The sequence below is a fragment of the Mus caroli genome, chromosome 2 (genome assembly GCF_900094665.2).
Source record: "Mus caroli chromosome 2, CAROLI_EIJ_v1.1, whole genome shotgun sequence".
Taxonomy (NCBI): Eukaryota; Metazoa; Chordata; class Mammalia; order Rodentia; family Muridae; genus Mus; species Mus caroli.
The window spans coordinates 85,372,839-85,399,130 of NC_034571.1; the positions used below are offsets into that span (position 1 = coordinate 85,372,839).

Below are 26,292 nucleotides of genomic sequence, written 5' to 3' on the forward strand. Positions count from 1 at the left end.
CTCATATTTTAGGCCCATTCCTACACTCTATCCCCCCCCGTTTTTTTTTTTTTTTTTTTTTTTTTAATTACAGTTTGGCTGGGTCTGATGGCACACTGCTGTAATCCCACACAGCATCCGGGAAGTGGAGGCCAGCATCAGCTACCTCACCAGCTTCTAAAGGCAGCCTGAGCTGTGAGACCCTGTCTTATAAACAAGTTAACAGAACTGCAGAATTACACATAAGTTTCTTTTCAGTGCATAGACTTAAGCACAAGTCTTCGTGTGCTGAGGAAGCTTTCCACCAAGCACTGAGCCACACCTCAGCGTCTCACCGTGACTCCTCCAACATGTCAACTTGAGACTCCTTTGCCAGAGATAGCTTCCAAAATCAGTGTGATGTGTTTCCTCTCCAGTGTTCTGTACTTTTCTTCCCACTGAACAGTATGCTGGACATCTTCACATGAGAATATGTGTGCCTCTCGGGCTTAGGTGGAGCTTAGGAGCAGAACATTTGCATAGCAGAAACAGGGCTCTGAGTTTGAACTTCAACGCTGCAAATGAAATGTTTAATTAAAAAAAAAAAGTTTCCCCTGTTCTGGAATTGTAGAGTAAGCCACAGCTTTATCTCTTCAGCAACTGTGGGCATTTGCACCTCATTCTCTTGGATTTTGAATAGTGCTATGCACAAACATCCTGGCACTTCTGGCTGTATTTGTACACATTTGTCTATGGCAGATACCAAGAAGTAGAATTGCTGGGTCATAGAATCACAGACCAATACCACTGGGGCTCGACATAGCCTATTGCTTCCGCTAGAATACCTCTCTCCATGACTAACTCCTACTCATCAAGCCCAACCAAGTATCGTGCTTTTGTAGAGGGTGGTCCTTCCTGCCTCAGTTTACTTGTGGGACTGTCCAACCCCACATCTTATCGTCGTTGAATACATAGGGTTCAGCCTTATTTCTCCATATATTCCCAAAACCTGGGATAGGGTTTAGCATAAAGCAAAGACCCAGATGTTTCCTCAAGCCAATAAGCAAACAAACAAAGGCTCAGTGGTTAGGACATTCCAGAAATTCAAGGTGAGGCTGAGTGTCCTGAAAGCTGGCTGTAGATCACTCTGCCACCTGGTACTGTGAGCCAGTTCATTTTGATCTGATCAGGCTGAGGAATGGATGACAGTGTCCATGCACTGTGTAATTAAGGGGTCTGTTCCTAGGGCACAGAAATCTGAGCCCCTGGGGGAGTGGGAGCTGGGAACTGGGATTCTGAGCCCATGTCTGTTTCCTTTCACCTACAGCTCAAAATGTTCTGTCCTTTGCCCCCTCCCAGTACCTTAGGGACAATTAGGATCAGCTGCAACATTTCTGCTTTCCGATTCCAGATCTGACCCCAAGGGAAACCAGATGTTTTCCACTGCACATCCTTTCCTCCCCATGGTCTGATGAACAGCCTCCTATCCTGAGCCTCCGTATCCTGACTTCCCCACATCCCAGAGCCTGGCTGCCAACTTTATTTTTAATGAGGTTTTAATAGGCCGCTTCTGTAATTAATTTCATTCTTGTATTTTCACACTTTCTGTCTAGGTGCCTAAACGCCCCCAGGCGCTAGGTGCGATGTTAACTGATTCCAAATAATGCAAAGCACCATGGCTGTGATTAGACATTTCCCAAGCCCCTCTCATTTGCAGTTGTTTAACAGTCATTAATTAACTGGGGCACACGGCCCAGTGGTAGGTCAGCTGGGTTACCTGTCAGGTTTTATAGAGGCAGAAACAGATAAAGAGAAAAGATTTGCCCAAGCCTTGAGAGAGTGGGAGTTAACATTGGTTTCAGAAACCACATCCTCAGGTTTCAAATCTCCTATTCGAGATTTGCTGCAACGCGCGCGGCCAGAGTCCTCAGCCCACCGGTGATTTGAGACAACACAGGCAACTAAAGGAGACCGTTTCACGCTCCTAAGTCAGCCCCCAGCAGCTGGTGTCACTCCTAAGTTACCGTTGTTATCCTCAGCAGCCCCTCTTCCCATTTTGTGAGTGGACTCTACTGAGCAAAGAACACGTCAGTGATTCCTTCCAGATTTAGAAACAACACGGTTTTGTTATTTTTAAAGTTGTCTTTTAAAAAATCCGCGCGCGCACGTACTCACACTTCTAAGGGCGTGGAGGGGGCTGGGTTGGAAATGTGCGTGCTGGAAAGAGAGCAGCTAGGCCAGTTGCTTCCCAGAGCGCGCATGGTCCCCTAAGGGGCGGTCCCTGGGGCTCTTCAACCCGGAGGAAACTGTGACTCCAGGACCCCTGAGCACCAGAGGCCTGGGACCCCGCTGGCCCGCGTTCCCTCCTGTCTCTCGGGTCAGGGGCACCGCTGCGGGGGTCACCCGGCTCAGGAGAGAGCAGGAGGGGCGGAGAAGCCGAGCAGGTGGAGATTAGGTCAGCCTCAGAACATTCTTGGACCGCTCCAGTGAATATAAATAACAGACCCACAAGCTCTGAAATCCCGAGAGGCTGGGGGGTGGGGCAGTGAAGAAGGGATCTATTTAGGGTGGGGTGGCATCGTGACGATTCGGAAAAAATCTACATTGAACTAGGAGGTGAGATCAAGGGATTTAAAGATGAGTTGAGATACAAAATCTGAAACCGTGAACACGGAGGGGAAGGAGTTCGTGTTATTTTGTCCCACTCCCACCGCGTGTTTGTCTCAGGTCACGGAATGCGCGCTAAAGTTGTAAGCAGAGCTGCTCTAGGTAGTCATGGCTTTTCTAGTCTTGCTTCTGCCGGACTAGAGATCTTGGGCAGATAACCACTGAAGGTATCTCTAACCCTCATTCACGTTTACAAGGAGTGGGTGGTTATGAATCTGTCTCCCTGTAGCTAACCTCTAACCTTCTAGGTGCTCTCAGCAAAGAATGTCCCCTCAGTTTTGTCCCCGAATTCCACCCTAATGATTAGTGTGCAAGTTCCCCGCTCATTCCCACCGGCCTCCCAAGCTCTGTAAAGGTTGGAGAGCGACAAAGCTCACAGCTCTCTGATAGCCTCGCTACGCCCCCTTAGACTATTGGCTCCAGCTCTCTCTGCACCCGGGGAGCAGATCCTATGGCTCGCATCCCGAGCCACCTGGCGCAGGGATGCCTGCAGTCCCCGCTGCGGGGATGCTGTCGGTGGGGTTGGGCGGTGGCTCCGCGGAGAGGGCGGGCCCGGGGGGCCGGGCTTCCCGGGGGAGGGCCTGAAGCGCTCCAGGAGGCGGTGGCCCGGACCCGGGAGTGGTAAGACTCCGAACTGAGCGTGGCCAGATCCCCCTAACCCACCGAGGGCCCCTGAGAGGACACGGTGAGTGCTTTGGAGGGGGAACTGGGGGGCACGGCGGCGGCACGGTGGCTCTAGCTTGCTCTTTGGTCCTTCGACTCCTGAAGTTGGCAATGGGACGGACTCCCGCGCGGGAGACCCCGGCCATTGGCTGCCACTGAGCGCAAGGCCATCTCATCTCCTACGCTAATTAGGCGTTTCTTCAGGCCAGCCAGGGGAAATAGGGCGTCCAGCTGGAGGAGCAAATCATCTCTTAGGGCGCCTAGAGGGTCCCCATCTGCTCTCCTTGCGCCCGTTCTGAAGTCCTAGAAGGGGCCTCTGTAAAAAGCCCGCCCCCCGCCCCTTCGCGCCACTATCTGTATGGCTAACCCTAGTAGGCAGCGCCCCTTCCCCGCTGCAGTAACCAGCTGGCCCCACCTCCCCACCGAGACCAAGTTCAACAAGTTTGTCCAAGAAGTCCTAGAGCCTCCATGTCTAGGCCTGGCAATGCCTATCCTGTGGCTGGCTCCACCGGCTTGGAGTTGTTCAACACCGGGCCTTCTGGGATCCGGAGGTGGTTTGTCGGGTGGCGCTGTCTATAAGGGTGGAGGCCAAAGACCGGCAGCCCCTGAGTTCTGTGATTTGGTGTGGAGGCTCGAGGTTAGGAGTGCGTCATCAGCGAGCAGGCACCTCAGCCGGCAGGTCGGGTTTCCAAAAGTGCCCCTTTGTTATGCCCCTCCCTGGCTCTGCCTCCTCCCCCTTTCTTTGAGCCACCCCCTCCCCCATCCTTCCAAAAGACTGTGCCAGTCTCTTGATTTTAAGCGCCCCTCTCTGAATTAGCAACCAGACCCTCCTGCACCTCTAAATCCAAGTCTACAGGCTGACTGGGAGAGGCTGCTGGGGAAGCCCTTGGGCGCAGCCTGTGACTCAGGACACAGGACTGGGCTGGGCAGGGTAGCTTTGCTCTCTTCCAGGCCTGTGTCCCCAGCTACTGGAAAAGGGTGGGGGCTGGCTTATGTGTAAGAAAGGAACGAGGCCGAAGCCTTTGGAGCTCAGGTGGGGAGAGTGGGCTCTGTCCTGAAGCCCAGAACTCCCAGTTCAGCACTAGCGGTTGGGAAGAGACCCTGCCAGTGTCCCAGAAGCCTTCTCTGACAGGCTAGGTGGAGAGGCTGGACTGGAAAGATTTTAACTACCTTGTGTTCTTGCTCTCTGAGCTCTTGCTGTGGTAGGATGTGTTCACTCAGATGTGGGTCTCTGCTAATGTCAGGAGGCACAAGATGCCAATCCTCCTCAACAGGGCCCAAGATGCCAGGTCCACCCCAAGAGCTCGATGAAGCCGGGGTGCCGGGCCTGCCTGTGCCTGGGGCTCCAGCTAGTGTTTGCTCTGTGAGGCCTGAGGGAGCTGTGCCAGCACTGCACACACAGCCTGCTCTGTTCTGGGGCCAGGGAGAAGGAACGGGTTGGGGGCAGCTCTCCTGGGAGCCGGGAGCAGGAGACTGGAGTAGGCAGGGCCCCCAGGTCCTGGATTTATAATTACTGCTCCCCATCCCCCCAATCTGGCTGGCAAGCCATTCTGGATAAGTGGGGCTGACTCAAGAGGAAACAAGGTGGAGAGCTAGTGGAACTTGGGGGGCAGTTTGCTCTGTGTCTAGGAATCTTCGTTGACTATAGGCTAATATGAGGTCCCAGGGAGAGGCCAGTCTACCTTCTGCCAGCAGAAGTAGGAAGTCAGCTTAGACCGGGCTTTTCTCAGGGCTGCTGTAGCTAGCATCTTTTCTGATCTTCAGATGGGCCATTCTTCTTTCCTTTTTGGTGCTGATGATGGACCTAACCTCTGGGCTCAAGTGTGTCCTATCTCTGAGCTAAACCTCCAGTTCTTTGTTTTCTAATTTAGTTGTTACTGATTCTAGTGCGGGGGGGGGGGGGTAATGTGAATCAAAACTGCAGAAGTCTGTCAGTGACTTTGGCCAGATCCAGTCCAAACCTATGGAATATATAGTGGGACTGAGAACACAGGGGCTATAGGGAGCCCTGAGGAAGACAGAGTGAAATTTGGAGTTTTGAGAGTGAGTAGAGGTTTCCCAGTTTAGAGAGCACTGTGTCAGAGTCCTGCTTTGGTTGCTGCAATCTCATACTCTGTCCCCTTGACCTAACTGTCCCAACGGCCTTGGGCTATCTCAGGGAAGAAAGTAATTTCCTTCTATGGACTGGGGAGAGCTAAGACCTTGCCTGGAGGCAGGAGGCTGCAAGTCACTGTGTCCTCTAGTGGGGGTGGGATGGCAAGAGAGAGAGAGAGAGAGAGAGAGAGAGAGAGAGAGAGAGAGACTGATTGACTTTGGGGGTAAAATTACCCTGGACTTTTTGAAGGCAGAATGGAATTGTTACCTTAGGACCCTTTGAGACACTCCTGGATATTGTGTGGTGGTGGCAGGGGGCAAGCAAGTGTCCCCTTACGAATGACGGGTCTTTCAAGTGTTTCATTGCCAGTTTTGAGTTTTACATCAGCCGTAGCATGGATGCTGACCAGGTGGGGGAATTTCCACTTTAGAGTGAGCTGAGGCTCCCTTAGGACAGTAAGGCACAGTTGTCCAAAAACTTCCTGGTCATGATAGGGCCAGGCCTTCTGGCTCTCTTTCCAGTCTGCTCAGCATGGACACTTGCTGGGGCTGTGACAGGGCACCTCCTCACTTGGACTGGTTTGTTCATGGGGTTGCCTTGTCATCCAAGGGGCCTAGCTAGGCAAGAGTTCTCTTCTCATCTAAAGTAGGAGTGTGGGGCTTTCTGCCCACCACCCACCCCTGTCTGTCACCTAATCCCTTGCTGGATTGTGTGACCAGTCTGGCATTCTCAGCCTGGAATCTGGCACTTCTGACAGCAGTTGCTATATCGGGGGTACTGGGCACCGCCCTGGACACTGGAAGCTCCCAATCTTTACTCCCTTCTGTGCTCTTGTTAACATCAAGACAGGCTCATAGTGGCAGCTTGGAGACTTGGACACGGGTCCTGGAAGTGATCTGGAGACCCCAGGTATGTAGAGGATGGACTGAGATGGGTAGATCCACGGGGAGAAGGGAACTTGGGAGCTGCCATCTTTGCCTTTCTCTTGGCTCCTCCTGGGGACTTCTAGCCTTCTGCTGCTCGGCCATTCCTCCGGTCATTCTTTGGGTAGTGGGGATGGCAAAAGAACAAAGCTTTGGACTACTAGAAGGCCTCTTCCTAGTCCCCAAATGGCAGGTCTCACTTTTCTGTTTAATCACCTGCCCTCCACAGCACCACATCTGCCACCATTCCGTGCTGCAGGGATACCATGGCTCCAGAGGAGGACGCCGGAGGGGAGGTCCTAGGGGGCAGTTTCTGGGAGGTAAGCGGCTGGGGACTGGGTCCGGAGTGGCAGTAAACTGTCCCTTTCTTGATGGGCTCAGCCACCTGTCCAGGAGTAGCCTAGCTATCAGCCCCAGCTGGAAAGAGGGCTCATAAAGCCATCTCTCTTCTGTGCTCCAGGCTGGCAACTACAGACGGACGGTGCAGAGGGTTGAGGATGGGCACAGGCTGTGTGGGGATCTGGTTAGCTGCTTCCAAGAACGTGCCCGCATTGAGAAGGCCTACGCCCAGCAGCTGGCTGACTGGGCCCGCAAATGGAGGGGTGCTGTCGAGAAGGGTGAGCCAGTATGCAGGCCTACCAAAGGCCTCAGAGGTTATGAGGGTGGGACCCTCAGGGCAGCTTCCTGAGGTTTTGTGGGGCCTGGGGATAGAATTTAAGACCTCAAGCATGCAGGGCAAGAGGGAGCTATCTTCCTACTTCACCTGTTTTCTAGAACGGAAATGAAGGTCAGAGAAGGGACTTGCCTGAAGTCACAGCTAGGAAAAGCTAAATGTGGAGTGTAGGTCTGAGTAGAAAGATCCCGGGCATTACAGAGCTCGTGCAGCAGACATGGTTTTACTCCGCTTTGGACAAGTTAACCTGACTTCTCTAGGTTTAGGTTTTTTTTGTTGTTTGTTTTGCTTTGTTGTTGTTTATTTTTGCCCAATCCAAGTTAGCAATGGCAGTGTCCCCGTGGTAGTAGTGAAGTCAAAGATTAATGAGATCGCTCATGTCAGGGCAGAGTAGGGAATTCTAACACAGGACTTGACACTGCTGCTGTTCAGCTGTCACACCTCAGCTCCTACCATGCCCCTGTCTGGCACTCAGCAGTATGCGGGGAGGGGAAGGTTGTGTTTAAGTTAGCAACCCCGCCTGGCCCAAGCTCATCCCTCTGCAGGCCCACAGTACGGCACCCTGGAGAAGGCCTGGCATGCCTTCTTCACTGCGGCTGAGAGGCTGAGCGAGCTGCACTTGGAGGTGAGGGAGAAGTTGCACGGTCCAGACAGCGAGCGAGTGCGGACCTGGCAGCGAGGGGCTTTCCACCGGCCAGTGCTGGGGGGCTTTCGGGAAAGCCGGGCTGCAGAGGATGGTTTTCGAAAGGCTCAGAAGCCCTGGCTAAAGAGGCTGAAGGAGGTGAGGCCCAGAGCAGTGCTTCCCAGAGGAGGCAAGCACCTTCCAGGTCTACGCAGGACCAGGTTGTGGCGGCTAGGATTCCGAATTGTTCTCATGGTCGTTAGGTCGAGGCTTCTAAGAAGAGCTACCACACAGCCCGCAAGGATGAGAAGACAGCCCAGACCCGGGAGAGCCACGCGAAGGCAGACAGCTCCATGTCCCAGGAGCAGCTTCGAAAATTACAGGAGCGGGTGGGCCGCTGCACCAAGGAGGCAGAGAAGGTACGGTCCCCTGGCAGAGCTTCCTGGATGCCTTTTCAGACCCTAACTTCTTCCTGCTCTACTCCACGCCACTGGAATTTGGGCTGGGTGTCGGGTTGCACACTTTTAATATCGGCACTCAGGAAGCAGAGACAGGTGGATTTCTATAGGTTCAAGGCCAGCCTGGATTACATAGAGGCTACTAGCCCTGTCTACATGGTGTTTCAGACCAACAAAGGCTACTGTAATGAGACCCTGTCTCAACAAACAAACAAACAAACAAACAGGAGGAAGTTGGAGCTGAGGAGATAGCTTGGTTGGTGAAGTGCTGGTTGTGAAGGTAAAAGCTAGGCAAGGCAGCTGGAGTAAAGGGGAGTTGTCAGAACGGGTGTGTGTTGGGAATGGACAGGACAGGCGGATCCCTGGACCTGGATAGCCAGTTTGTCTAAGGGCTGTGAGCAACTGAGGAAGGCACTCCGTGTTGACATTCTGCCTCCACCACACACACACACACACACACACACACACACACACACAGAGAGAGAGAGAGAGAGAGAGAGAGAGAGAGAGAGAGAGAGACATGAGGAAATACAATGTTTTACCCAGGAAAGCAATGGGATTTTGAAGAATGGCATTTTTCACTTTTTTTTTTTATATTTTTTTACCCAAGAGAGAAATGGCTAGGTTTCAGGAAGTTGGGGACTTAGTTACCTGGAATCAGTTCTCATATTGCATACTCTGTCGCCTGCCCGGAGTGTTCTTCTCTCTAGCATTTCATCCTCTCTGAGGGGTGGCATTTCTATAACACCTCCTCCAGGGAGCCTACTTGGATTTAACTCACCTTATCATCTAGAATGACCCTGTCTTGCACTCCATCCAGATTCTTCTAGGTGTTTGTTTGTGTATCACTTCCCTTATTAGGCTGCTTCTGTCAGTTCCTGAGGGTAGGAAGTGAGTTCCAGGTCTGACTGCTTCAGGTCTAGCCTGTGGCTATGCTCAGAGAATGCTGGTGCGGGCATGAGTGGAAGGCAGTCTGTCCTCACTGCCTCCCTTCTCTCTCACCCAGATGAAAACCCAGTATGAGCAGACCCTGGCCGAGCTAAATCGCTACACCCCACGCTACATGGAGGACATGGAGCAGGCCTTTGAGAGCTGCCAGGCTGCTGAGCGCCAGCGGCTTCTCTTCTTCAAGGATGTCTTGCTCACCTTGCATCAACACCTCGACCTCTCCAGTAGTGACAAGTATGGCGGCGCGCTGGAGAGAGGCTCCCCTGACCTCCTTTGGGTTCTGGTGGGGCTGTATAACTTGACATTCTAGGGGCTCTGGCCTTCCCTGTCTGACTGGGTGCCTCATAGGTTCCATGAACTCCATCGAGACCTGCAGCAGGGCATTGAGGCTGCCAGTGATGAAGAGGATCTGCGCTGGTGGCGGAGCACACACGGGCCTGGCATGGCCATGAACTGGCCACAGTTTGAGGCAGGTCTTAGAGGCTGGGTGGCACTGTGTTGGGCTCAGTGTGGGTTTCAAAAGGATGACAAGGTTTGCTATGAAGTCAGTGAAGGTGGGCCAAAATCTCTCCACAGGAATGGTCCTTAGACACACAGAGAGCCATCAGCCGCAAGGAGAAGGGTGGCCGGAGCCCAGATGAGGTTACTCTGACCAGCATTGTACCGACAAGAGATGGCACCGCACCCCCACCCCAGTCCCCATCGTCCCCGGGGTGAGAGCCGGGATCCTGATCAAAACCAAGACCGGGCTCTATAGCTTGCTTGTTACCACTTCTTCCTGCTTTCCCATCACATCAGTGCCCGACGGCCATCTTGGGAGAGTTAATTTCACCGAGGTTTAGATTTGCTCCATGGTCTGGTGTCCCTCGCAGTTTGGCTGTATAACAGTCCTGTGCACAAAGATAGACCTGTATCCACAGTAGTGAGTGGCAGCAGGAGGGCTGTTCACTTGGCTCCTCCCTGCCCGCCGCCAAGCAGCCAAGCCCTTTGTCTTGAGTACTGGATACAGTGGGTCTTGTGCCCTGAGTTGTGCCCCTTGTGTTCCCCTCTCTAGTATCGGGCAGGACGAGGACTGGTCAGATGAGGAGAGTCCCCGGAAAGTTGCCACTGGGGTGAGGGTACGAGCACTTTATGACTATGCTGGCCAGGAGGCTGATGAGCTGAGCTTCCGAGCAGGTATGCTGGGCCCTTTCATGGTCCTTCCCACTTCAGCCCCCGTCCTACCTGCTAGAGCAGGGCTGTAGAAGAAGAAAGCCAGAGACTCCATCCTCACGGGCTGCTCAGGGTCCAGCTGCAGCCTGACAGTTGCCTCCCTGGGGTCTAAGGTTGGGTGGATTTTCCTGGCTGTGTCCTATCCTAGTCTGAATTGGGTATCCTCCAGTTTGTCGGCCCTTGTGCTATTCCATCCCCCAGTCCATGACCTAGTTTTGAGACCAGTAAAGCCAGTGCTTTGGGCAATGACTGTTTTGCCTTTCTTCAGGGGAAGAGTTGCTGAAGATGAGCGAGGAGGATGAGCAGGGCTGGTGCCAGGGCCAGCTGCAGAGTGGCCGCATTGGTCTGTACCCTGCCAATTACGTAGAATGTGTGGGCGCCTGAGTGCCCTGACAGCCCTACCATGGCGTCTCTCCTGACCTGGGCCAGAGCTTAACCCTTCCTGGACTGCTGGACCTGAAGGCCCTGAACCATGTGCTGCTGCTGTCCCTCTGTTCCCACAGGAGGAAGTCTCTGGGCCCATGAAGGGCAGGGGTCTGTGTCTAGAGTTGGAGGTTGGAGTGACGGAGGGTCGAGAGGTGCCCGAGCCTCCTCGGGTCATCCCAGAGTGGGAGGATCCAGCTCCTAAACTGTTTAGGAGTTCCTGGGGTGAGGTTGGGGAGAATGTAGTTTGAGGCTGGCAGCACCCTCTTTTGTGACTTGTAGTGTGCATTAAATTTGATCAAGAATAAAAACCCCATCAAGTGTTGTGAGCGTCTTTTGATAGCCTACTCTTGCTGGTGGGAGGCAGGGGGTCGGTCTGTGGGCGTGCCATGTGTTATGGAACTGGGATAGGGCAGGCAGTTGCCTCCTGGTATCTGCCCCGGAATTTCAGGACTGCAATCTGGACTGGACGGGACTTGGTGATCAAGGTTGTTGTGTGCCGGCCTCTGCTCTAGGCCAGTTGCTGGATTGTGAGCTGAGCTGGAGCCCTGCCAATGACTTCTGGATGGGGCTAGGAGCACTTGGGAGATTGTTAATCATTACTCGTCCGTCAGTAACTCATCACAGAGTCTGTTGCCATGGCTCTCTGCCTGCCGCCTACAGCCAGTGGTCGAGCGGTACATAGGGTACCCGGGTCCAGCAGGAACTCTCGAGGAAGTTTGGGCCAGTCCACGAGCCGTCGCCCGCTCGGGCTGCGGATTGGCCAGGCGCAGCGCGGCGTTCTCTCTCAGTCCCGTGGTGGAGCTCCCGGCTGCTGACGTCATGTTTCAGCCCCGCCCGACGTTCATTGGCCCAGATCTGGTCGAATCACTCCACTCGTAGGCGGGTCGGGGCCCTGTCGTGACCGGCGCGGTGAGCCTGCCTTCGCCGCCGAGGATTGGCCCGCGCCGGGACCTGTCGGTCGCGGTTGTGTCTGGGAAGGAGAGAAAATGGCGGCGAGCCCGAGCAAGACCGAAATCCAGACTATTTTTAAGAGGCTTCGCGCAATTCCCACCAACAAGGTGCTTGAGCGGGCGGGGCACGGGTCCTGACGCTGGCGGAGAAGACGTCTCCTGTCCCCTGGGGTCTGAGGGAGGGCGAGGACGGAGGTTGGAGGCTTTCTTGTGGTTTCTAGCGCCGGGCCTCGACTCTGGGCCCTAACCGTTCGCTTGTCGCATTTTCCACTTAGGCCTGTTTCGATTGTGGCGCCAAGAGTCCTAGTTGGGCCAGCATCACTTACGGTGTATTTTTGTGTATTGACTGCTCTGGAGTGCATCGCTCCTTGGGTGTCCATCTCAGCTTTATCAGGTAGGTTCTGTGTGAGGGTGCTGTGCCTCCACGGGGGCTGTGTGCGTGGTCAGCGACGGGGAGAGGGCGCCTGGACTCGGACCTTTCTGAATTTGGTGTTTGGATTCCTCTTGGCGGGAGTTCTGGCAGCCTACAGCGGGGGCTTGCGGGCGGAGGGCGGCGGGGGGATTCCGCCTCTGTAGGCTTCTCTCTTCACGGTTAACATGGGACTCAGCATCAGTTTGGGGGAGAAGTTAGAGGCATTGACCTTGTTATTGCAGAAAGATTGGCCCAGTAGGTCTCCAGTGCGACTTTGACCAAACTTTAAGAAGAGCCAAACCCGTGCCTGCATTTCTCAGAAGTCGACCTCCTTTCGGATCTCCTTTTCAGAAATAATTAGTACCCTTTGGATTAGATGAAGCGCAATGATTTCAAATACAGGGGAGAGAGGAGGAAATGGGACAGTGACTGATGGTTCCTGGACACCCACAGAAGCCTGAGGCCGAATGACAGGTTTAGTCTTGATAGGGAAGGTGACACTCAGCCCTTGTACACAGGTCCACAGAATTGGATTCGAACTGGAGCTGGTTGCAGCTGAGGTGTATGCAGGTCGGCGGGAATGCCAACGCGGTAACGTTCCTTTACCTTCTTCCACCCCCATCCTTCTGCCTGGGTATTTAACTTTTCCTTGATTTCTCAAAGTGAGTTTGGTTTTTCTGTTCCAAGAGTTTGCCACACACTTTTCTAAATTCAGAAAAATTTAAACAGCTTCTTTCAAAGAGGCTTAATGAAATACAAACTGGTGGGGGGAGGGCTTGGGGGACATTTGGGATAGCATTTGAAATGTAAATGAAGAAAATATCTAATTAAAAAAAAAAGGAAATACAAACTGAACTAGACAGGTGCTCTCGGGCAGTAGCAGTGTCTCCATAGTCATTGGGGTTTTGTGGGCTCCTGGAGGGAGGATAGCTGAACTGAGAAGTACATACATTCTTCAGTCCCCTAGACTTTGTCCCCTGCTCTCACAGGGAGGGGCTGGCATGGTGGTTTTTGGGTTTTTTTGAGGAATTTTGGAGGAGGTCAATTAGTGAGTGAAGGTGTTTATTGAGGGAGGCTGGTATCCTGGGTTCATTCAGTTGAGGGAACCCACATAAGGTGGAAGGAGAAAACCAACTCCATGGACTTGGCCTCTGACCTCTGCACACATGCTGGGGTGCACATAGAATAAATACAAATAAAGGGTTTTGTTGTTCTGTCTTGTTTTGAAAAGAAATCTCGGAAGACGTTTACCTCTTTGAAAATCTGCTGATGTCAGTAGTGTGTCATCCTGTATAAATAATAGCCCAATTGTTTAGTAAAGTGTCTCCTATAGTGTGAATACAGTTTTCTTTGGTGAGAGTATTTGCACATACATATTACTCCTTCTCTTTGCTCTCCAGACTGCTTTTTTCCGCCAACACGGATGTATGGCCAATGATGCTAACACCAAATATACGAGCCGAGCTGCCCAGATGTACCGAGAGAAGATCCGGCAGTTAGGGAGTGCAGCTCTGACTAGGCATGGTACTGATGTGAGTGCTGGTTCCTGGGCTAGGGTGCTGGGATAAGAGATAGTAACAGCCCTGAGTTTCAGTGTCTCCTCCCTTCCAGCTTTGGATAGACAGTATGAACAGTGCTCCTAGTCACTCTCCAGAGAAGAAAGACTCTGATTTCTTCACAGAACATACTCAGGTGAGTACCACAGGGATATTTCCTCTGATAAATGCTTTACTTACCAAGGCTGTATATACCCTTTTGTGATCATGACATAAATTCTTGTGTTTAGGTACAATGTTTCAGAGAGTGTTTGTAGTTCAGAATTGGTAATTACTACCCGCTTCTTATGGGAGTGGAGTGGAATCCTCCTTAGAAATGGATCCTGGAGTAGAGAATAGTTTGAAAGCTCAAGAAGTCTCAGGGACCCTAAACAACTTCTAGATTTTCCAAAAAGGAACAGAAATTGGAGACAATGAGGATTGGCCCTCCTGTGACCCACCTGTAAAAAAGCTCTCCCCTCTGTTGGCAATGGGTATTGAAGTTAGAGCCTTGGATCACATCCCAGCCTCTCTGCAAGTATTTCTGTGATGTGGATAAATCACTTAACCTGGGGGAAAACTCAGTTTCTAAAATGGAGACATAGTTACTTCCTAGGGCCTGAACATAGTTACTTCCACTGAACCTGTTTTATCTGTGAGCACCTTGGATTTGTGCCTGGTGCATGGTCAATATGTAAGAGTTGTTAGTGCTATCAGTTAGGGGGATGGGCTTAGCTGTGAATTGAAGAGGCTGTTTTCCTACATTTGTCTTCCATGGTAACTGGTGAGTATAATTGCTAATCTCCAATCTTGTCTTATTGCAGGGGGCAGTGCCTCCTATCCACAGGTAGCTGTGGGTTTTTAGGAGGGCTCACTGAGGCCTCTGTGATCTGGCTTCCTTTTTAGGCCCCTGCTTGGGATACAGCAGCCACTGATCCTTCAGGGACCCAGCAACCAGCCCTACCTTCAGAGAGCAGTAGCCTGGCACGTGAGTTCTGCCCAGATCTCAACCAAGTGCCTGGGCCTGGAAAAGGACTAGGGTACAGAAACACCTGGCCAGGGACATAGGAGCTCAGAGAAGGTTTCTCTTTAGTCCTTGGAGGAAGGGGTGGGCATATATCTTTTGATGGTGAGCTGAGGAAAGCCAGTGACTCCTGTCTTACCACCTCCTTAATGTAACTCCTGTCAATTGCATTCACAGAACCTGAACAAGGCCCTAACACTGATCTGCTCGGAACCTCACCCCAAGCCTCTCTGGGTATGACAGCTGGCGGTGTGGGGGGCTGGGAGGAAGTGGGCCTCAAGTATTTGTTCCAGATTTCTGCTGCCCACTCACGTGACCCAACCATAGGACACTGAGCAACTGATCCTCTTGGGTGGGCACTGTCATACTGACCTCAGAGCCTTTGAGCTGACAAGCCCAGATGGCTGCCATTTTGAGTGTGGGGATAGATTTAGCCAAAGAATGGGAGGCTGGAATGGGACTGGTGTCAGGTAGGACTGGCCCGTTTTGTACATGAGGTGTGGGGCTAGCTTTGAGCTGCTCCTGGCTAGAGGTAATGCTGTCCTTTCAAAGTTCAGCCTTTCCCACTACTTTTGGCCTTCAGACTTGGTTATGGTAAACAATTCCTTTGCTGACCTTGGTTTGTTCTGTTGACTCTTGGGGGTTGGGGCAGGAAGCCAGTGGCTATCCAGTTGATTCTGTGAGACGGCAGACTTTGAAGCAGGCTCTGCATAGGCTTCTGGGTTTGGGAGCTTTATGAAGCTTCTGGGGTGGGCCCTTGTTAGCCACACGTCTGTTTTTCCTCCAGAGTCCATGTATCTGTCAGCTAAAGGGCCCTCTTGTACCAGAGGTAACCAGGGCTTGGGAAACCTGTCCCCTGCCTGCCAGTTCCCTGCTCTAGCAGCTGAGGCTGTCGGGCAGCTCCCCTGCCTAACAACTGTCGCTTTGGTTGGGTACTTTGTCTTTGGTGCCTCGGGTGTAGGCTCTTACTGTGACTTTTGGGCATCAGCGAGCTCCCTAACCTTGTCCGTCTTTGGCTTGAACAGTCTTGGCTGGAGCTGGTAGGGCAGGTCTGACTTTCCGTTTGAAGGATTTCTTTTGACATGCTCTTGTTGGGAAGCTGCTTGGTGTGAACTGAGCCACAGTCTCTGACCGTCCTCTGTCCTAGCTCATGTTCACCTTCTTCCTCACAGAACTGAAAAGCTCCATTATTGGCAAGAAGAAGCCAGCAGCCGCTAAGAAAGGGGTAGGTGGGATGAGGCAATATCATAGGGTGGTTGTGAGCTGCAGTTGGGCTCCTTCAGTTCTTCCCATGTACTGACAAAGGTACTAGACTTACTTGAACCTTGTCTGTGAAAGTGATTTAAAGGCACTTGTCTTTGGGGTCTCCTGGGCAGTGAGCAAGACCAAGCACATCTAGTACTTAGAGAGCTTGGCACACAGCAGGCCCCAGTCAGCATTAACTGCTGTCCTCATTCCTGAGACCTGTGTGGCGGCGGTGCCAAGCTCATCACCAGCTCCAGCAGAACCACCGTTGTCTTAGAATGCTCACTGGATACTGAGGAGGAGACGCCCTTCATTGTGGGTGTGACCACAGTGGCCACAGTGGGGAGGGAGCTGAGGAAACTGGCTGGCCAGATTCCACATCACATGGTTTTCTCTTCAGCTGGGTGCCAAGAAAGGCCTGGGAGCTCAGAAGGTGAGCAACCAGAGCTTTACTGAGATTGAGCGGCAGGCCCAGGTGGCAGAGAAGCTCCGAGAGCAGCAGGCAGCTGATGCCAAGAAGCAGGCAGAAGAGTCCATGTGCGTGATGGCTGTGGTGCCCTTGGCTTGTGTGGGGGTTGGTGGCAGGTGGCGTGGATGGCAGCCTCTGAGTGTTTGTTCCCTCCAGGGTTGCCTCCATGCGTCTGGCCTACCAGGAGCTCCAGATTGATCGCAAGAAGGAGGAGAAAAAGCTCCAGAATCTTGAAGGGAAGAAGCGAGAGCAGGCTGAAAGGCTGGGCATGGGCTTGGTGTCCCGAAGGTGAGGCTTGGGCCCTGGTGTGTTAGAAAAATGCCATTGTTTTTCTGGGAGCCAGAACAGGCTCTACCCAGTCAGTCAGGGGTCCTTTTTAGTCTTCCTCTGAGGCTAAAGACAGAAAATGTTGCTGTCTTAAAGTTCCTAGGACAGTGCTTGGCCCACACGTGTTAGTTGCTTAAGTTTTAAAGTGAGCAGGATCAGGTGCTGTTTTACTTCAGGTTAGGACAGCACTTATTAATATGGCTGCTTTGTGACTGAGCAGTTTTTTTTCCCAAGACCTGAGAACCTTGGGGCTTTTTGCTTTCTTAGTCTTTGTCCACTAAATGCCATTTGTCCTTCCAGATACAATAATACCTCAGAGTATCCCACATTTCAAATGCCTCTGGGTTGGGGAGCTCTCTGTGTGTGTGTTTGTGGGGGTGGGGCATCACTGCCTAGCTGGGAGTCTGTTGTTCCAGAACTACTGGTTTGTGTTCTGTGCTTTGCTTAACAAAAGCAGATCTGCTCTCTCAAGCATTTTGAGTTAATATTTAGGGATTTCAGTAATAGTGCTTTTTTTTTCTTTTTAAAGTATGGTCTTAGCGTATATTCTGGACTGGCCTCAAACTCCCAGAAATCCTTTTGCCTCTACCTTCCAATTGCTGGAATTAAAGATAGTAATAGATTTTTTTTTTTAAAATCTTTTAAAATAAAGTATCTGGGGCCTGGGGATGTAGCTTGGTTGGTAGTGTGTTTGTCTTGCATGAAGCTCTGACTTCAATCCTTAGTACTATAAAAAACTATTGTGTTGGTGTAAGTCTGTAATCTTAGTACTCTGGAGGCAGGAAGATCAGAGGTTCAAGGTCATTCTTGGCTATATAGCAAGTTTGAGGCTGGCCTAGGCTAAAATGTATCTTTGAGGAATGGTGGCGTGTACCAGTAATCCTGGCACTTGGGATGTGGAAGCAGCAGGAGCAGGAGTTGAGAGTGATCTTGGCTACATGGGAATTCACAGTCAGACTGGGTTCTGGGAGGCTGTCTCAAAACAGCCTATTGTTATCATCGTCATCATCATCATCTACTGGTGCCATTCACAAGGTCCTGGCTGCACTTAGCCAGTGCCATGGCTCTTGTTAGGAGGCATGGGTCATTATGAGAAATGTCTTAGACATAATAGTCCTAGGGAGGAGGCCTTGTTACCTCTGTACAGATGAGGAAATCGGGATGCAGCTTCCTCAAAGCTCCAGACCTAGCAATTGGCAAATGAATTGACTTTTTAATTCTAAATTCATTTGTAGTTTTACTTGTTTTTGTTTTTGCTTTTTTTAAAACTCAGTGTAGCCCTGGCTGTTCTAGACTCACTCTGTGAACCATGTTGGCCTCTTAACTCAGATCCGCCTGCCTCTGCTGAGTACCGGGATCAAAGGCGTGCACCATTATACCCTACAAAGCAGGTCTGATTGTTGTAATTTAATCTTTCTGAACATATACTTGGTATTACCTTCTTCCCTTTCGGTCTGTATGCTGTGAGTGTAAGCACTCCTGTCATTAGTGAAGTGCAGGAGTGTGCTCACGTATGATGTAAGTGTGTGTGCAGTTTGTTTCTTATTTGTTTCCTGTGTCCTAAGATAGCTTCCAAATTGCTACATAGCTGAAGAGGGCCTGAGATTCTGATCCTCTGTCTCTGTTTCTAATGTGCTCCCATATCAGGGGTTTTAGTTGATTTATAACAAATTAGTATGTAAGGTGGTTTTTTTTTTTTTTAATTATTACATTTAAATTTTTTCTGGTGTGTGTGTCTGTGTGTGTCTGTGTCTGTGTGTCTGCGTGCGCGTGTGCACCGCTATGGATGATGGATGTCAGAATTTATGGGAACCTTTTCCTTTCACTGTCTGGGCCCCATGGGTTAAACTATTTGCTTTACCCCATTGAGCACTCTTACCAAGATTTACTAAATCATTTACTAAATCTTTTTTTTTTTAAGATTTATTTATTTATTATATGTAAGTACACTGTAGCTCTCTTCAGACACTCCAGAAGAGGGAGTCAGATCTCGTTACAGATGGTTGTGAGCCACCATGTGGTTGCTGGGATTTGAACTCCTGACCTTCGGAAGAGCAGTCGGGTGCTCTTACCCACTGAGCCATCTCACCAGCCCTACTAAATCTTTTAAAATTACATTTTTATTACTTATTTATTTTTATGTATGTATATATGGGACCTATGTGTCCTATGGCACACATTTGGAGGTCATTTCTCCCTTGCCATGTCCTAGGGAGTGAGCTCTGATTTTCTTGTTTTTGTTTGTTAGTTTGAGACAGGGTCTCATTAGTCTTGCCTGGCTTAAAACAGGCTGGTTTTTTTGTTTTTTTGTTTTGTTTTTTTGGACAGTCTTATGTAGCTCAGGCTGGCCTCAAAGCAGCTACATAGCCAAGGATGACTCATGGTCAGAGGAGTCTGGGTCACCAAGGACTGGAGTTAGGATGGTTGTGAGCTGCATGTGGGTGCTAGGAATTAAACGTGTGTCCTCTGGGAAAGCCAGCAGTACTCTTAACCTCTGAGCCTTCTCTCTAGCCCCTGTGTTTTTTTCTTTTCTTTCCTTTTTTCTTTGTCTTTTTTACAGCGAGCATAATCTCTTACTTAAATCTAGTCTACCTTATTTAAAATCCAGTTGCAAAATATTCATTCCTTGGGAGTTTTCAGTTTGGAATCTTGGTGAGTGTGTGACCACAGCAGTGGATCCTGACAGGAGTGAGGCACTGCCTATGCTGCTGCCCACTCTAGGGAGCACTGGCAGGTCAGGTCTTGGTCATGACCAGACCCTGTGCTAGGTAGGAGAGGCCTTTTCTTCCTCTTCTCTTTTCTAATGATTAAGGACTCACTGATCCCATGAGATGCAGCTGGTGTCCTCATGCACACACCTGTCAGGATCTCAGGAAGGGAAGATAGAGTCTGTGGTGTAATGAGGTTCCAAGTAAGGGTGGAGATGGATGGAGCTGGGCATGGTGGCTCATGCCTGTAATCCCAACACGGGAAAGGCTGAGGGAGGAGGAGCTGGGTCACATAGCCAGTCTCCTTAGAAAATACAAACAAGGGGGCTGGTGAGATGGCTCAGTGGTTAAGAGTGCCGACTGCTCTTCCAAAGGTCCTGAGTTCAAATTCTAGCAACCACATGGTGGCTCACAACCATCCGTAATGAAATCGATGCTTTCTTCTGGAGTGTCTGAGGACAGCTACAGTGTACTTACATATAATAAATAAATATAAAACAAACAAACAAAAAAAAACAAAAGCAAAAAAGGGAGGAATGGTGACTGAGCACTCATCATTTGGTGTGCATTATTAAGAGGACAACCAATAGCCATTGTCTAGGAAAAGCCTTTTGAGAGAACAAAGCTGGTATGTTAACATTTCTGAGTTTGTTCCCAGGTCATCACACACACAGTTCAGAGCACAGTCCTCTGCTTGGACTGGCCCAGTGCACAGGCCAGGAGCTGCATTGTGGGTGGCGGTTGGACAAACAGACCCATCAGCCTGGCTGCTGCTCTTGGTTCGTGAACAGCTGATGATGCTCATTGCCAGCCTTTGGCCTGCTGTGCTTTCTCCACAGCTCCATCTCCCACTCTGTGCTGTCTGAGATGCAGATGATTGAGCAGGAAACCCCGCTGAGTGCAAAATCCTCCCGTTCACAGCTTGACTTGTTTGATGATGTTGGAACATTTGCATCTGGACCCCCAAAGTAAGGCTGTTTCGGAGGCATAGACTTGGCTGTTTTGTTCCTTCACAGGTTTCTCTGAGCTGCTTACTCTGCCACCTCCCTAGGTACAAGGACAACCCCTTTTCCTTGGGAGAAACTTTTGGTTCCCGCTGGGATTCAGATGCAGCCTGGGGTATGGACAGGGTAGAAGAGAAGGAACCTGAAGTTACCATCTCCAGCATCCGGCCTATTTCAGAAAGGTATCGTGGGCAGGCAGCGCTGTCTGCAGAACTTGATGCAGTGCTGGAAATGATTGACAGCTGCACTGGCTGTATGGCTGTTGAGCCGGTGCTGCTGAGGAACTGAATTTTAATGTTTTTCGATGTAATTTTAGCAATTGTAAATAGCCACACACAGCTAGTGACCATTCATTAGACAGGTGGGGAGCTTTTAGCTTGGGATCTGTTTTATGGTGGGAGGAGCCTGATTTTCCGTTTCAGTTATGATGTCCCTTTCATAGGCTATATGCTTCTAGTTTTGATTGACTGCAGTATTAGTAATTAAATCCATGTTTTCTACCTGGTAGGTCCCTTACTTTTTGAAAATCTTACTCTATTCTACTATGAACATTGTTTTGTTACTATAGACCATCCATTTGTAAAATAGGACATAAGTCATAACTTCACTGGATTGTTGGAAGGAAAGTTATAAAACCCCAGCCTAGAGCCTGCATCATCAGTGAAGTGCACAACCCTCTTACCCACATCAGCGAGATTCTGAGACAGTGATTGTGGCACTGAGTGGCTATGGCAGGAGAGGTGGGGGGGGGGTGAGTCCGGTAAACAGATGTGGTCACTTCAGATTCTGAGTAGGACAAAGACAGCAGCAGGGATGATAGGATGACCTTCTTTCTGCGTCTTAGTGAGACCATGGTGGGCCTAAGCCCTCACTCACTCTGTCTGCTGGAGGTAGTTGAGGCTCGTTGTGCCTTGGCTTCAGTGAAGAAAAGGGAGAGGAGCTCTTGGCTTTCTTCTGGAGGGTGCTCACTGGGGGAATCCCAGAGTTACAGAATAGATGTGATAAGCCATAGTGGCTACAGTTTTTGGTCTCTGAACTCCTTTCTCTGGGGGTAATGAGAAGGGACGGAGGTGTTCTGCACTTGCCCACAGAACTGCGAGTCGGAGGGAAGTGGAGACTCGGAGCTCAGGCCTTGAGTCCAGTGAAGCACGGCAGAAGTTTGCAGGAGCCAAAGCCATCTCGTCCGACATGTTCTTTGGTCGTGAGGTGGATTCTGAGGTTAGTGAAATTGTCTACTTGGCAGCAGCAGGTAGAAGCCTGAGCTTCCCTTTCTGTTCTTGGGCTTTAGCATCAGGATAACCTAATTTGGCATGAATCAGTTCTTTTATCACTGGCCAAAGATTGCCCAGACTTGTCTTTTCTCCAACACAGTATGAAGCTAGGTCTCGGTTACAGCAGCTTTCGGGCAGCAGTGCCATCAGCTCTTCAGACCTTTTTGGAGACATGGATGGAGCTCATGGAGGAGGTAGGGCCTCAGTGTTGTCACTGGCATCAGATGAGCACAGCTGGGGTGCCCTGTTGGTGGGAAGGGCTTCTTGCAGAGCTCTTGACCTCCCCTTCCCTTAATTTTACAGGAACTGTATCTCTGGGGAATGTACTTCCTACAGCTGACATTGCCCAGTTTAAGCAGGGTGTCAAGTCTGTGGCTGGCAAGATGGCTGTGCTGGCCAATGGTGTGATGAATTCCTTACAGGTGAGGCTGGGCTGCTGGACCTGGGAAAAAGTTTGCCTTCTACTGTATCTAATATGCTGAGTAGCCATGGGCAGCTCTTTAGAGAGCGCTTGGGTTTTTTGGCAGGGGAGTTACTCTCCATCGCCTCTTCCTAAGGTGATAATGTGTCTGCACTGATTTGCCTAAGCTTGTTCCTTGTACTGCTCTCTCCTCCTCCCATGTTCTGCCAGGCAGGACTTGCCTTTTCCTTAGTATCCAGGTGGCTTTTACCCCAGCTTCCACCACAAACTTCCAACACGGGGGTCCCCAGCCCTCTGCAGTAGCCATCCCTCGTTCTTCTGTGGGAGGCTCTGACTTTGTGTTTTTATTCTCCCCACTCAGGATCGCTACGGTTCCTACTGATCCAGGCTCCATGGCTCAGGCCTGTGGTGGTGACAGCAAGAACCCTGAGTCCCAGGCTGGAGATGCCGGTCTTGTGGATCTGGGGATTTGTTGACTTTGTGTGTGTGGTGTGTGAGTTGGATGACTTGGGAGGATCTTGGAGCGGGGAATGGTCGGCATCAGCCCTTGTCCTCAGCCTGTGCATCGAGTCCTTGTCCTCATTCCCTCACACTCTCCCTCCATGCTAGTGTCCTTCTCCAGTCCTGCCCCAAAGCTGCTGCTGCTTGGCCTGCTGCACTGGGAGTGAGGGGGGAGCTCCATCAGGATGGCTTTATGGGTCTAATTCTTCCCCAAGGAGGGAAGGCACAAGGCTTCTGCAGGCTCTATGATCCTTGTAGGTGGTCTGGGGGCTTGGGCCTCCCATCTTCTGGAGACAGGGGAGGCCTAGCAAGAGTTGTGCTGTATCAGCCCTCAGGGAGAAGTTCTGGACTCGTCACTGCTGTTCCTGTCAGTGGCCTCTTCTGGGTTCCAGGGAAGGGTTAGGAGAAGGATCCTGGTAGCTCACCAAGAGCTAGAACTTTTGCGTGGTACCCAAAGGTTTTATTTGGGATTAGCCCAGAGGCCTGAGCACTCTTCCATTTTCACAGCTGTCCCTTGGAGACTGACTTCTGCCTAGGTGTTTGAGAGCCTTTATCTACCATTACTGTGGGTCACAGCGCCCTCTGTCTATGCTTGAGGTCCTCTTTGTGTCCTCCTTGGCCCTATGGTGAGTTTCATCTGTGTGTCCTGCCTGGATGCTGTGAACCTGTTAGCTGAGGAAGCTAAGACTGAGAGAAAGCAGCCCTGGAGCTCAGCGTTTATCATCTGCATCATCCTGGTTTAGGGGTCCTGGACAGCACCCCATCAACCAGTGAGAGTGTGAGGACCTGCAGCTGCAGGCTCCACCCACTGGCAGCTGGGCCACGCACTGTGTCCTCCTTGGTGCCATCTCACCTGCCACACTGGCAGTCTGGCCCAACCTCTACCTGTGGATTGCAGGTTGGGCTCCCAAACAACACAGACCACTCTTCCCTCATCCCTCCCCAGAGGGACATGACTTTCTTTCAGCACTGTTTGTATTGAAACAAAGTGGTGTCAAAATAAAGCCCCCAAGGGGCCCTGTGGGTCAGTGTCCTCCTCTCCGTCCTGCCTCCCTGCCCAGTGTGACCCTTCGCTCACTCTCTGGGCTCCCACCGATATTGGGCGTTGGTGCCAAAGCTGAGGGCACTCTCTCCGGGGCCTCCAGCTTGTCTCTTCCTTCAAAGCCAAAGGCCCCTGGCTCCTTGCCCCTTTGCTGCCGCGGGGTCCGGTACAGCCTCGACCTCACCACCCTGTTGCACGTGGAGGAAAGAGGTGGTGTTAGTTGGCCCTTTAGTTTGTCTGCAACCTCAGTGGTTCAGCACCTCATCACAGGAGGCAGACAGGGACCTGTTTGTCATCAGAGCTCTGTTTTTGCTTTTGTTTGAGACTGTCTCCACAGCCCAGACTGGCTTTGTACTTGAAATCCTCCTGTCTCGGCCCTGGCGCTGAATGGCAGACATGCACTAAAATGCCTGGCTTGGAAAAGCATTTTAAAGATTCAGACTTTTTAATATATAAATACATTTTAGAAGAGTTAGAGATGCCATATATAAACCCCTTTCCTTACAGGGTCACTCTGTCCTTGGAACTCCTCAGCATACAGTTATAAGCCACTCTGGGAAATGGTTAGAAAGGCAGGTATAGGGAGCCAAGTTCCAAGTGCTTTCTAGTACCTTAGAATCATCTGGGGTGTTTGAAATACATGATTTGTTTCCAACCCCAGCTTAGGATAGTAGGACTCCGGCTTGGTGATTGGCACTGTTTCAAGCTTCTCTGTGGATCAGGTACACACAAGAATTTGAGAAACCTTTGAGGGCTCACTCAGATGCCTGTAGGTAGGCTTGGTACCACAGGGCTTTTGGAAGCCACTTGCAACCATTGGCAGGGAAGATGCAGGAAAATTATGTGTCCAGTGAATGTTAACATCGGCCTTACTTGGAGCAGGCAGTCATGACTTCTTAGTGAATTTTACTTTGCGGAGACCTACCTCATTCAAGAAAGATGAGGCTCACCTCTGACCTTTTCCAGTCTCTGCTCCAAAACCTTAAGCCTGCTTTGTGCAGATGGGCACCACTGCCCTAACCTGGGGCCTGGTCTTCACAAATATCTAATGGAACTGTGGAAAAGGCTGTGCAGCTCTATCTAGTTCTTGTGGCCAGGATCTCTTAGGTGGAGAACCTGACCACTCAGGCCATATTCAGAACACCTGCTTTGAATGGCTGTCCTCATCTGTAGGAGGCCAGGTCCTCTGTCAGTTGAGGCAGGTGTCCATCCTGGATGGCCCCCAAGTTCCACTTTCCCTTCCCTCCCTGGAGCCTACTGGCTTTAGACTCATTGCTTACCAGACACAAGGGACTTTATTCATTTCACAGATTTGACTGTTCCATACAAACTTGAAGTATATTTTGAAAGTGAAATTCTTGCCCATCCTCCCTCTTACTCCAGCTAGTGGTGATCTCCAGCAGGCCAGTTGATAGGTCTTCCCAGCACATGCTCTCAGGAACCCCTCCACCAGGAAGACCCTGCATGACTAATTCATGTTTCCCTTATAAATGCCGTTGTTACTAGGAAGATCATGGACTGGCTGAGATGACACTACTTAAAGCATAAGCAGCCCTGCCAACAGAAGACTAAAGCAGACCCTTCTCTGAGATGGCCTTGGGACAGTATGTCAGCTTAGGGCCCAGTGGGTTGCTGAGAGCATGAGTTAGGGGATTTTGAGGATCACTGAACTGGGCTGGTCTTATTAGGGCTGTTATTATTCACCCTTCACTTCAGCAGAGGGTGGCACAATGATGCTGGAGAAGTCTGGTGAGGGCAGCAAAAGCAGTGTGGGAACAAGGTACAGGCCACAGATGGGACCCTTCAGATTCAAGTCTCAGACTCATCTGTCTCTTCAGTGGAGCCATCGCTCTCTGCATCCAATTTGCGGGAGCGATGGAGGGGCTTCCATGGGGAACCAACCCGGGGAGGGGTTCGGGAAGGCAGGCAGCTGGCCTCAGAAGTGGCAGTGATGGAGTTGACCAGGCCTGGGACCTGGACCAGCCTGAGGAAGGAAAGAAGCCCAGAGGGTGATGTGATGAGTCTCCTGTTCAGAGATCAGGCCCTCTACTTACTCTTAGACTTGGGCAGAGCCCCAAGGACTTATGGTGCCTCTCCTCTCCTGGCCCCAAGCCTTTCCCTGACCAGTGCTGTGTCACCTACAGTGGGGCACAGCCACATCTGACAGATTTGGCTTCCGCAAGAGGGCAGCATCTTCCCACTTGACACTTACAGCCGTTCCAGCTCTTCATCCATGGCTGGGTCATGCATCAGGTCTCCTTTGTCAGGCAAAGCTCCTAGAAGACAGGTATTTGGGGTGAAGTCATAAAACGACAGGAGGGCCCTTCAACCAGGAAGCAGATAGTCTGACAACTGGTTGGCCAGGGAAAGTTAGTTTATGTGGAACAAGAAATCTTGAGTACCACTTTATAGATGTAGTGAGTCTAGCTATTTTCCCTTCCTCATTTGGGACAAGAGTGACAGCTAAGGAGATTACAACCAGGTGATCAATCATCTTCCAAGACTGGAGGTGGGTCTGTGACCAGCACTGGGTGTGTCTAGTTCTTGTGACCAGTACTGGGAGTATCTAGTTCTTGAGGCCCCGGTGCTATGCTGGATGGTAATGGCCTAAGGTAACTCCAGGGGTAGAAAATAGCCAATTGGGCTGGTGAGATGGCTCAGTGGGTAAGAGCACCCGACTGCTCTTCCGAAGGTCCAGAGTTCAAATCCCAGCAACCACATGGTGGCTCACAACCATC

At 51.0% G+C, this 26,292-nt stretch overlaps 3 protein-coding genes across 9 annotated transcripts in view; 2 read left to right on the forward strand and 1 right to left on the reverse strand.

Annotated features, from left to right (window-relative positions):
* Positions 1 to 3,198: 3,198 nt before the first annotated feature.
* Pacsin3 (protein kinase C and casein kinase substrate in neurons 3) lies at positions 3,199 to 10,967 on the forward strand. 5 transcript variants are annotated; one of them, XM_021155733.2, is made up of 11 exons: positions 3,200 to 3,310; positions 6,229 to 6,292; positions 6,536 to 6,626; positions 6,767 to 6,923; positions 7,525 to 7,760; positions 7,865 to 8,020; positions 9,066 to 9,241; positions 9,356 to 9,476; positions 9,584 to 9,720; positions 10,062 to 10,183; positions 10,488 to 10,967. In XM_021155733.2, exons 3-11 carry the CDS (start codon positions 6,573 to 6,575, stop codon positions 10,601 to 10,603), a joined length of 1,275 nt encoding a protein of 424 aa, XP_021011392.1. In that variant the 5' UTR covers positions 3,200 to 3,310; positions 6,229 to 6,292; positions 6,536 to 6,572; the 3' UTR covers positions 10,604 to 10,967. The 5 variants fall into 5 exon arrangements, with proteins under 5 accessions (XP_029327278.1, XP_021011392.1, XP_021011393.1 ...); XM_021155734.2 differs by having other exon boundaries at positions 6,233 to 6,292; XM_021155735.2 differs by lacking the exon at positions 3,200 to 3,310 and adding an exon at positions 3,718 to 3,967 and having other exon boundaries at positions 6,233 to 6,292.
* A 451-nt stretch (positions 10,968 to 11,418) lies between these two features.
* On the forward strand, positions 11,419 to 23,545 carry Arfgap2 (ADP ribosylation factor GTPase activating protein 2). Of its 2 annotated transcripts, XM_021156885.2 has the most exons (17): positions 11,419 to 11,703; positions 11,871 to 11,989; positions 12,526 to 12,598; positions 13,408 to 13,539; positions 13,619 to 13,699; positions 14,449 to 14,530; positions 14,744 to 14,800; positions 15,354 to 15,395; positions 15,739 to 15,791; positions 16,212 to 16,348; positions 16,437 to 16,568; positions 20,155 to 20,283; positions 20,367 to 20,501; positions 21,411 to 21,537; positions 21,691 to 21,784; positions 21,894 to 22,012; positions 22,373 to 23,545. In XM_021156885.2, the coding sequence occupies exons 1-17, from the start codon at positions 11,632 to 11,634 to the stop codon at positions 22,391 to 22,393; spliced, it is 1,605 nt and encodes a 534-aa protein (XP_021012544.1). In that variant the 5' UTR covers positions 11,419 to 11,631; the 3' UTR covers positions 22,394 to 23,545. The 2 variants fall into 2 exon arrangements, with proteins under 2 accessions (XP_021012544.1, XP_021012543.1); XM_021156884.2 differs by lacking the exon at positions 15,354 to 15,395.
* The window catches only part of C2H11orf49 (chromosome 2 C11orf49 homolog), a 165,101-nt gene continuing 162,329 nt past the window's right edge, over positions 23,521 to 26,292 (reverse strand). The window contains exons 7-8 of one of the 2 annotated variants that reach the window (XM_021156887.2): positions 25,767 to 25,830; positions 23,521 to 23,742 (exon numbers count right to left, since the gene is read on the reverse strand). In XM_021156887.2, coding sequence (XP_021012546.1) covers positions 23,538 to 23,742; positions 25,767 to 25,830 — 269 coding nt within the window. In that variant the 3' untranslated portion in view covers positions 23,521 to 23,537. Of the gene's footprint in view, positions 23,743 to 24,830; positions 25,539 to 25,766; positions 25,831 to 26,292 lie in introns of those variants that run through there. The other variant, XM_021156886.1, reaches the window with a different exon arrangement.